Source organism: Pristis pectinata, chromosome 14, assembly GCF_009764475.1.
Source record: "Pristis pectinata isolate sPriPec2 chromosome 14, sPriPec2.1.pri, whole genome shotgun sequence".
NCBI classification, from domain to species: Eukaryota; Metazoa; Chordata; class Chondrichthyes; order Rhinopristiformes; family Pristidae; genus Pristis; species Pristis pectinata.
Genome location: NC_067418.1, coordinates 36,661,671 through 36,673,032, shown reverse-complemented (window position 1 = coordinate 36,673,032; position 11,362 = coordinate 36,661,671). Strand labels below are relative to the sequence as shown.

The window sequence follows — 11,362 nt, the reverse complement described above, 5'->3', positions numbered from 1 at the left end:
TATGTGGCAGAATTTCTGTGCAACTTCTAACATGACATTAGCACTGTCAATGGAAAGCATTCTAAAAACTAGCATCACAAATCTGCCCTAAAATACCACACTATAATTCTCCTGAAATAAAAAAGAATCAGTTCTCGTTAAGAGCTGCTATGAGCTTGTTCCTTCACCTTTAAATGGGGTCAAGAGATCTGCCCCATTCCTCTTTTACTGCTGAAATCTGTACTAAATCATCCTACCCATTACATTACTTACATGAACAGCTGTTTCAAAGTATAACTGTTACAAAAGGCATAATAGCATTGAGGATGCCATTTTGTGTGCTGCTATTAAAGCCTGCTTTTACTTTCCTAAACAGTATTTTATCCTCTTTAATACAACCTTTGGAATATATTCTTGAAAATAAGTGGATTATTGGTGGCAGTTCTAAAATGCTTGATCCTGTTGGATCACAGAAGCTGTGCAAGTGCAGACTTGCTTAGTACTTGGACAGGGAATGTAAAGGAATATTATGTGCGGTAATATTTATCTGGACATGAGATAGGTGCCACCAGGTCGCTCTGCACCAGAATCATCTGATCAAAGCATGTTGCAATGGTACGCAATGGTTCTAGTGGCCTGATAATTGACTGACATGGGAAGTAGTGTAGGAAGGCAAGTACATGTTGTCTATCCATTTTGGCCAGTTATCAAATGATGGATGTAGCCCAATAAAACCAGAGCAATAGTAGTGAACATTGACCGAAGAGAATAGAAAATGTAAAAAAAATTGTTACATTCTCCTGCGATTGTTTCTACATTAACAACAGGTCACATAAACTTTTCATTATATGATTACTGTAATACAATAATGCAGAATGGCTTGCAGTCCATTATTATGTTGGCTAATTGGCTAATGCTATGTATTGAGTAAATTAGTGCTTTGAATTATACTCTCAGGAAGGAATCAGATTCCCTTTGAATTTTCAAAGCATCAATGAGAATGTCTCTTTGGAGCAAAAACCTGAATTGCTGGAAATTCAAAACAAAAATAGGGAATGCTGGAAGCACTCAGCAGGTCAAACAGCATCAGTGGAGAAAGAAACAGTCTACATTTCAGGTCAAGGACCCTTCATCAGAACCATAAAAGTGAGAAAACAAATTTTTGGTGCATAGAGCCGGATGTGGAGAGCAATAGACGGAACGTCTGTGATAGAATACAGATAAAAGTTAATAAAAATAAAAAAAAACTGTTGAAAATCTGAAATTAAACCATTAAATGCTGGAAACCTTCAACAGGCCAAGCAGCATCAGTGCAAAAAGAAACAGAGCAACCAACACAATAGAGAAACGGAGTGAACGTTTGCCATCGGATAACCCCCCCCCCCCTTCGTCAGAACATGAGAACAACATGAGTTAACTCTATTTATCTCTCCGCAGATACTGTCTGTCCCGCTGAGAGTTTACTGTATTTTCTGATCAAAGTTGTGGAGGGAACAAAGAGAATGTCCTCCCCGTCAATAGATGTCGCTGCGTTGGAAGTGCAACCATGGAGCCGCCGGAGCGCTGTGGGCATGCGCAGAAGCGAGAGGACGTGCAGCGAGTCTGGTGTTGGAGGCGCGTCCATTCGGTGAGTGGTCAGTGTTGGGGTAAGTTCAGCGACGGTTCGGCTTCTGCTCTGTGTCAGATCTCTCGTGATACCTCTGCTTTGTTGCACCGAGGCTGCTTCTACATTGGTCTCGTCTTAGGTGTTTACTGCTGTCTGAAGCAGGAGAGGATCTAGTGCCTATTTATGCTCCAACACGCGAAGTGAAAACTCCTTTCTGCTGTCTGCAGCTGGACTGAACTTACGCACACAATAGCGAGATGTACTGAAGTGTAAATAGAAAACAAATGTATACTCAAACCACATTTACCTACATAAATATTAGTCAATAGTTCCCTCCCAGGCAATACGCAGCTGTTTTGAATGTCTGTGCCCTCAGCACGGAGAACTAAATTTGCATTGTTTGAAGCTGATTGATAATTATAAATATTAAAAAGTATAGTTTATTGTGACTTGAAAGATCAAGGAACTGCGTAGAGCAGCATTATTTCACCACTAATTTTCTGACTGCGTCTAATTTGGCACATTGTTTTCCAGTCCAGGTGAACAGAATTTTCCTCGGATTGAAACCTCGCAATAAATTCTGTTCCCTTGTCAGTGACTCCTTTCCTGCTCCTTAGTTTCTGAAACTGAACCAAGTTGTTCACAACCTTGGTTTGTTACATTTGATATTAAAAAAAAATGATCATATATCTGTATCTTTGCCAAGAACAGCCTGTTTCCACTTCAGTATCATTTCCCAACTGTGCCCTGCCTCAGTTTATGGACTTCTGAAACTCTCAGCCAGATCTTTTTTACCTTTTGATGTGACTTTTCCAATGTGCAGGGTCAAATTAAACTATAATCCATAAATCAGGTGAGAATGGGCTACAGGATTGAAGTTAGGATTGAAGTTCCATGCATGAAAAGTCATTCACTTCAGCCACTGACAGAACAGTTCTTGGCCAAGAACTCATCATGGGATAGTAAATAACAATGAATTGTATTATGATGGTAGGAGAAGGTATTGGAGGTGACCAGGGGGAAACTCAAGGGTGGAATTGGAAGCTGTAGTAACATAATGGACCGCATATCTAAGCAGAATTCTTACCATAAAGTGGCTGCAGTTGGACCAAGTTGGACAGTACACAGCACACAGAAATAAGAGTTAGGCTCATTGCCCCATTTGTCAGAAATGAAAATTATGTATGTTCTAGACAACATGAAGAACGAGACATTGTGGCAGAATCAGGGTCAAGGTCCAGAGGCAAGAATTTAGGATGATTGGTCGAAAAGCCCAAAGGGACATGTAAAGGAACATAATTTTGTGCAATGAGTGATTAGAATTAAGGATGCATTGCTTGAAAGTGTGCTGGAGGCAGGTCTAATAGTGGCTTTCAAAGAGCAAGTGTTTAAATATTTGAAGGAAACAAAAATTGTAGGATTACAGGGAAAGAACCGAGGAATGGGAATGACTGGATGGCTCTAATAAAAACCATAGCAGGCTTGATGGAGTGAATGGCCTTTCTCCTGGGCTAAAAAAAATCCTATAAAACATAGGAACAGGGGTAGGCCATTCAAATTTACTGGCCTGTTGTAGCTATGGTGACTAATCTCTGTTTGGTGGAGATACCAAATGGGGATAAATAATCTGTTTGGTATCTTCACCAACAAACAAATGATCTACAAAAATCAAGTTCTGCTTTTGTGTTGCATAATAACAGGAACCCAGGCTTGATTCAACCTGAGTATTCGCTCCCACTAGCTTTAAGATCATTGCCAATAGAGTATGAGGGAAAATAAACCTTTTGTTTGCAAAAGTAAATGAGTACTTTCAGGGATTTGTGGTCAGGGCCGGTTCAGTCTCTTGCAGCAAAATCCTGTGCACTGAAAGGATCTCCCACACTGTAAATTGTTCAGGTGGAAGGAGTTAAAACAAGCCCTATTCATAAAACTGGTTACGCTATGCCCAATTTTTTTTAAGATGCCATGTACCCCAATATGTCATTCTGAATAGCCTTTCACCCTGGTTCTACTCTGTTATAAGATTGTAGAAACTTTTAACCTTTATAACCCCAGCATTGTTACCTAGCTAAAACCTAGGGAACATAAGAATGTGAATAGGAGCATAAGTAGGCTATTTGGTCACCTTGTGTCCATTGTGCCGCTCAGTAAGATCATAACTGATCTTTTACTTCAGCACAACTTTCCTGCCCGAATCTGTATTGGTAGATTCCCTTAATATCCAAAAATCTCTGCTTTGAATATACTGAGCAACTGAGCCTCCACAGTCCTCTTGGGAGAGAATTGTGAAGATTCACCATCTTCTTCTCACCTCTGTCATAAATGACCAACCAGGTTCTGGACATTCCAGCCAGGGGAAACATCAAAGAATTCAACACTCTAAGAATTTTATACATTTGGGTTTATTTACACAAAGATTTTCATACTGCAATCCAACCAAGTTTGTGATAAGTTTTTTTCTTTTCAATGCAGCTGAATGGAGTCCAATTGAAATGGCCACCTCTAGTCGGTATGTACAAAGTAAATCCCAGGGGCAAGATCGGTTTGATTACCTCCAAGCCCTTGTTACTGAATTTCAAGATACTGACAGTCAAGGTAAGATATACAAAGTGTAGGATGGTGATCCATGATTATCAGTAATAATTTAAGACAGGAACTGAATGATTCTAAATAAGAAATGTTCAAAATAGGACATTCACAGGGAAAAGAATAAAGGTTATAGAAGCAGAAGTAGGCTATGGAACACCTCATACCTGCTTTTCCATTCAGTATCATGACTGATCCTGTATCTCGTGCATATTCCTTCCTGGTTCCAAAAATCTTTCAATCTCAGCCATGAATATACTCAATAACTGGGCATCTACAACCCTCTGAGGAGAGAATTCAAAGATTTACAACCCTCTAAAGACATTTCTTCTATGCCTAAATACTCCCATGTTATGCTTTACCTGCCACCTTCTTGCCCTCTCACTCTCCATGTCCCTTTGCAGACTCTTGTGTCCTCCTCACAGCGCACTTTCCCAGCTAGTTTGGAATTATCAGCAAATTTGGATATGTTACACTTCTGTATTTTCAACTAAGTCATTAATACAAATTGTCAATTGCTGAGGGCTGAATACTGGCCCCTGTGGTACTTCACGAGGAACAATAGACCAGCCTGTTTATATCATTCTCTGTCCTTAAAGCAATATTTTACTCCAGCCTTGGGAACCCTTATTTTCCTGTCCACTTCTGTCCCTTAACTAATATGTTACCCCAGCCATATCCTTGAACAGTCATCACCTTTCTAAATGCTTTTAGATTATCCAGCTATGATTAACCAACTAGTTACAAGTTTATTTCATCAACCAGGCCCCGCTAATTACATTTCCAAAAATCTTTAAAATTTGTCACAATTTCTCTTTTATAAAACTGTATTGACATACGATTTTGTGTTCTTTATCATGTACTTATTGTTTTGAAAGAAATATGAATCTATTATTATGTGAGGCTAACTGGTCTCTAGTTCCATATTTTTTCTCTCATTCTTTTCTTGAATAGCAATATTGCAGTTACCTACTTCTGATCAATAGGGAAAGTTTCAGAATCAGGGAATTTTGGAAAATGCACCCACCTCTCAGAATCCTGGAATGCAGACTATCAGCCTCAGGGTATTTGTCGGCTTTCATTTCCCTTAATTTTTCTTGTATTTTCGGTGATTCATTATTTTGAGTTACTGTCAGTAGACTCTTTGTTCCCTGCCATTTCTTCTTCATTTATTGGCTTCTATAGAGAAGACATGTATTTGTTTAATGCCTCAATATTTTATTATTGCCTATGATAATTTCTCCTGACTTTTCCTCTAAAGTACTTTTAGTTTTGCTCCTACATATTTGCAAAAGTTCTTATGATCATTTTTATTTCGTGCTAATTTTCTCTTTCTTTTCTTTCTATCATTTTTGGTTATCCTTTGTTGCTTCCCAAAGCTCTTCCGATCTTACTGTTTTTCTAAACCACCTTTGTTGATTGCTATTGAATCATTTTTCTTATGGAGTTTTATTTTTCAATGAGGATACATTCGTTGAGAATTTTGAAATATCTCTTTAAATTGCCATTGGAGTCATAAAGTCATGGAGTGTGTAGCATAGAAATGGCCCCTTCACCCAACACATCCATGCTGACCTTTCTGCCCATCTACACTAATCCTGTTTGTCCTCACTAGGACCGTATCCTTCTATACCTTACTTACTTAAGTGACTGTCTAAATACCTCTTAAACACAGTAGTTGTTTCTGATTCTATCACCACCCCTGGCAGTGCATTCCAGATATCAACCACTTGCTGTCTAAAAAAAACTTACCCGCTGGGTCCCCTTTAAATCTTCTACCTCTCACCTTAAAACTATGCCCTCTTATTTTTGATATCCATACCAATAAGAAAAGGGTTCTGACTATCTACCCTATCTATGCCTCTAATAATTTTATATATGTCTATCAGGTCACCCTGCCTCCTTCACTCCAGGGAAAAACAAATCCAGTCTCTCTAAAGTTAACTCTAAAGTCCTCTCTAAAACTAAAGTTCTTCAATCCAGACAATTTGCTGGTGAATATCTTTTGCACTTTCTCCAGCGAAGTTACATCCTTCCTGTAGTGTGATAACCAAAACTAAAAACAATACTCCAAGTAATTTTGCCATTGTTTCTCTACTTCCAAACTATTTAATCTCATTTCCCATATCTACCTTCCCCAAGACACTCCACAGCTCTATGTAACTGGCTTCATTTAAATTCAAGACTCTAGTTTCTGACTGAATTACGTTATTCTTCTATTAATTGTGAAATTCTCCGATATTGTGATAACTTTTCCCTAAGGGATCCCTTACTATGAAATTACCAACTGTCCCAAATCCATTCTTTGAAAATGTCCTCCAATGTATTTTTGTCAATTTGATTTCTGCAGTCTATTTGAATATTAAAGTCTCCCATGATTATATTAACTTGCTAGAAATTATATCTTCTTGTTTAATTCTACCTCCAACCGTACTGCTGTTAGGAGTCCTGTAAACAATTCCCCTGTTTTTATCTCTTGTTATTGCTTATCCCCGCCCACATTAATTTTACTTTCTGTTCTTCTGGGCCAAAGTTATTTCTCACTGCTGCCATCCTTTATTGTTTGGGCTACCACCTGCCACCAATATGCCAGCCTTTTTAATTTGTTTATTATTAAAATGCATGTAACTTGGAAAATTTAATTCTCCCTTCCCTTACCAATGGAAAACCATGACTGTATTACATTTATTTAATCAAATCCATTTGTCTCTATTTGTGTCACTAATTCACCCACCTTGTTACATATACTCTGTATGCAGATGCAATAATTTAACTTTAGCTTTTCACCATTTTCTTTGTTTTCATGCATTGTCTTTTCCTATGTTATGCAGCTTATCATTACAAAAATTTTGCTTATGGTCTTACCTGTTCCTTTAAATCTATAACTTTTTTAGATATTAAAGAATCAAGGGATTTGTGGTTGGTGCAGGAAAATGATGCTGTGGTTTAAACAAAAAATCAGCCATGATGTAATTGAATTGCGGAACAGATGCAAGGGATGGAAAGGCCAAATCCTGATTTTGTTTCACATGTATTTAACCTTCTCCTCAACTGAATCCACCCCTTTTATTAAGAGTCTTTTCCAGAAGGCTGCTAATTCCTTGATATTTAGGAGATGATGCAGATGCCATGAAAACCAATATTCATAGTTGTGCTCTTAATTATGTCTGCACATAGCTGCCATCATAATTTTAGACTGCTCAGTATTTTTAAAACTATTATACACTGGCACATATCATCTTCAGCTCTTCCCATAACATAAGTGTGCTGTTTGCTGTTCAGAGAGTGCCATTGATATCAACTTGACTTCTACCTGCATGCAGACATGTGACCAAGACTCCTGGAGATCACCACTATTGACTCTATTATCACGCAACTGCCACTGCCACAGTTAGTGGAGGATGTTGCTGCTGTGGCTGAGGTCTACATGCATGATCTTGCCCAAGTGACAACCTCATATGTTTGGTGGGATGAAGCCTTGGACCCTGTACCAAGGTAGTCTCCAATCTGCTGCAGCACCTCATCCACCTTCAAAATTCCAGAGAATTGGCAGGTTCTTGAATATGTCTGTTTTACTTCTGGATCTTGAGAAATTTGAACTGCACTCTTCTGGAACTTCAACTCAGACCCCTTTGCAAAGGGTTGCTTTTCCATGTGTACAAGACTCCAAACAACGTAACTATGAGAGTCACTGGAACATTGAACCATGCCAGCTGACAAGATTATGGTCCAAGTAGAGTGGGACATATAGCAGAGCTTTACAAAGGAGATTTTACTGAGAGAGCATTATTGAGGTTATTTTTTACATTCTGTTAAATATGATACTCACTGGGACTGATGAACATATTGACAAGTTGAGTCATGGTCCTGTATATCCAATGTGTATGAACACTAACTTTGTTTTACTCTAACTTCTCAGAGTCAAAGGAGCAAGTTCTGGCAAACCTGGCTAATTTTGCTTATGATCCCAGTAACTATCAGTATCTTCGACAGCTGCAAGTCATTGACCTTTTCCTAGACATGCTCACAGAAGAAAATGAAAGATTTGTAGAATTTGGAATAGGTAAAGAAAAAAGTGTTTGTTTATTAACCTCACTGCTTGCTTCTAGAGTTGGGTAATCTGGAATCTCCAAATGTGGTTCATTCCAGGCTTCTCGTTAGAGCAGAAAATACTTCTATTCACACTTTTTTTTAAGAACTATGACAGATGTTTATACATTAGAAAATGTACCTCACCATAAATCTCTTTTTTATATATCTACCAATTTATGTGATGTTCTGTGATGTAGCTTATGGGTAGGTATTCTGAGTTCTAGAACATGGTTGTGATATTTAACAGATACTCTGACCTGTCCTTTAATATTAACTGCTCAAGAGCTCCCCAAATAAAAGTGTTTTATTAGATCCAGAGATCAATTGTAAATTACGTACTATTATTGAAGTGGGATGCATACAACCCAGCGGACAAACACCTCATCCCTGACCCCACTGAAAGGTACTTGACTTTGACATCCCTCAAAGATGGCAGACAGCCCTTAATAGAATCTGTGTGAGCCATGGACAATATAGACACATGCTCCTCAAAAGGTAGATGACCCAAAATATTACTGCAGCCCTGAGTCCCAAATCATGAAAAGCATCATTTCAATCTGCAGGAGGCATGTTGTTTGTCTGTTTGATGTTTCAGGAGGCGATTGAGTCAATTGACAGACTGGTGATCGAAGTGTAAGACTTTTCCTGTTATATGAAAGAAGATGGTAATTGAAAGAATTTTATAGACAGTATAGGGCTTGTAACTTTCCTGATCAATGTACTGTCACCACTTGGCTACCAACCTGTAACTGACTTACATATAAAGCGACTGATTTTCAGTTTGCACCCCTTGGAATATGATGACCACAGTTTCTCAAAGACAATTCATAATGATAAATCTAAAGATTTTTCTAATGGAGTCAGGAATTTGTGTTAATGAAGTTATATTAATGTCTCTACACTTCTGGAGCAATGTTAAATTGACGATATTTTTTAATTTGTTATGTCCCAATATTTTAATGAGAAGGGAACTGTGTAACATTAACAGTAAAATTCATGTTTAATGTGGGTTGACATTCGTTTTATTCACACCCATAATTCTCATAAATTATCCCATTTTTGTGGACTTCTTTTCTTGGACCCAAGCTTTGACAATATTTTGATTTCCTGCAGGTGGTCTCTGTAACTTGTGCCTTGACAAACAGAACAAGGAATATATTTTACAGAACAATGGAGTTCAGGGAGTGCTGGACTGCTTATCCAGCTCTAATGAGGACACTGTGCTATCTGCAATTACCACTTTAATGTACTTGGTGACTCCTTTGTCCCGAGAAGAAATAACAGCAATGCCGGTTATTCAGTGTATGCTACGATTTTCTCTGAGCAAAAACAAACGTCTAAGTAATTTAGCAACCCTGTTTCTAGAAGACATCTGCTCCTCAGAAGAAGTAGAAAAGGCCAGAAATCTGCAAAATCACACGGCTTTAGGAATACCACTTCCAAAAGAATAGGCTCAGAAAATTCTGATGCTTCTGGGAAGGAGCATATGGACTCGTCACAGTGTGAAGCAATGTCATCACAAAAATTGCACATGGATTCCGTGTTCCATCTGAATTGTTCAGTATCTCAATAGTTTACGGTATAATGTCCCATTATGGGTGCCATACTGTTAAAATTTAAATTGAGAGTCTTGTTCCTTTTGCAAAGATTCCATAACATTACTTTGAAGAAGGGCAGGAGCGTTTTCTCCGGTGCCCTGGCCAATATTTATTCCTTAGTCATCTTTTACTAAAAATTATTATATTGTGATTTGCAGAAGTTTGTTGTTTATAAATTGGCTGTCACATTTTCTACATTTTTAACAGTGACAGTACTTCAGAAGTACATCATTGTCTGCCTGATTTGGGATCTCTGAAAAGAGTTTGAAAGGTGATTCAAAGTCCTGTATTACAATAAGAATGCTCCATTATCTTTTATTGTGGGTTGCAATTTATTTTCAATCCCCATCCTCCACGTGATGATGATGTTGCTGAAGAACCTGTTGCATGAGTTGGCATATTTAAGCTGACAGTGAATGCGATATTGCTGGAGGTGTCATCTTTCAGCTGAGATATTAAAACTTGATCCTGTTCAGATAATTAAACATTTCTCCCAGTGTCTTATTCAATCACTGTCTCAACAAAGAATGTACACAAAAAAAAGGTTTAATTGGTCATTCATGACCTTGCTGTTTTTGGCTCAGATGCTTCTCCATTTGTTATATTCAAACTGTTATACTCCATAAGTAACTCACTATGGGATACTGACATATCAGTAGTACTAGGCGAGTACAAGTTGTGCTAAAGATGAATAAAACAAATAGTTCCTATTGTGGTATGTTGAAGTTGGTGTTACAATCTTGTCACAAGTTTGAACTGCAAATGATCAGTCAAATATGTCAAGGACAGTACCAGATAAAAATAGTAAGATTTGCAAAGTTGTATGTTTTTTATATGTAACTAATGATGGCATTATGCAGCTGCCTTTGGTCTTCCTCGGTGGCAGGGTTTACAGTTGCTATCCCATTGTTTGGAAAGCCTGATGGTTCGGCATCTGGTTCACTTAGGCCCCATTCCCATGCTCCCTTTAAACACACTAATGCCCTGTCTCCACATTTCCTTTGAACTCACCAGGTTTTGTTTCCTGTGCTCCCTTTAAACTCACCGGTTCTCTGATTTATTACTGTGTAACAAATATTTTTTAAAATGAATTTGTATATTTATAGGAGTAATAACCGACAGTCTAAAACAAAATCTGCCAGTCCAGTAGCACCAAAGCTTCGAGGGTGCTGAATATTTCTGAGTCCAGTGGGATGGTGATGGGTTTGGAGCTCCTTCCGCTTCTAAACCGCTGGGGGCTGCTGTTTTAGCAGAAAGTGATATGGACACCGCTGTCCTTTGACTGCAGCAGAGGGTTTGAAAGGTGTTTCAAAGTCCTTTATCACAATAAGAATACTCCATTGTCTTTTATTGATTGACCACAGTTTATTTTCGATCCCCATCCATCACATGGTGGTGATGATGATGATGGTGAGCAAAATGTGACCGTCCGAGTTGTTGGAGCCGAGCCAGCGGTGCCCTTCTACTCCGGTTGGTGTCGCTGTTGAGGGGCTCATGAGAT

General features: G+C 38.4%; 1 protein-coding gene across 2 annotated transcripts; it reads left to right on the top strand.

Moving 5' to 3' along the window:
• The first annotated feature begins 1,558 nt into the window (after window positions 1-1,558).
• On the top strand, window positions 1,559-11,321 carry armc7 (armadillo repeat containing 7). Of its 2 annotated transcripts, none has more exons than XM_052029160.1 (4): window positions 1,559-1,625; window positions 4,058-4,180; window positions 8,091-8,234; window positions 9,377-11,321. In XM_052029160.1, the coding sequence occupies exons 2-4, from the start codon at window positions 4,078-4,080 to the stop codon at window positions 9,712-9,714; spliced, it is 585 nt and encodes a 194-aa protein (XP_051885120.1). In that variant the 5' UTR covers window positions 1,559-1,625; window positions 4,058-4,077; the 3' UTR covers window positions 9,715-11,321. The 2 variants fall into 2 exon arrangements, with proteins under 2 accessions (XP_051885120.1, XP_051885119.1); XM_052029159.1 differs by having other exon boundaries at window positions 1,582-1,606; window positions 9,377-10,553.
• The last annotated feature ends 41 nt before the right edge of the window (window positions 11,322-11,362 follow it).

Coding starts and splice junctions, on each gene's coding strand:
- armc7 (XM_052029160.1), top strand. CDS start 4,078: ATGGCCACCTCTAGTCGGTATGTACAAAGTAAATCCCAGGGGCAAGAT. Junction 4,181..8,090: donor TCAAGATACTGACAGTCAAG/GTAAGATATACA, acceptor CTAACTTCTCAG/AGTCAAAGGAGCAAGTTCTG. Junction 8,235..9,376: donor ATTTGTAGAATTTGGAATAG/GTAAAGAAAAAA, acceptor GATTTCCTGCAG/GTGGTCTCTGTAACTTGTGC.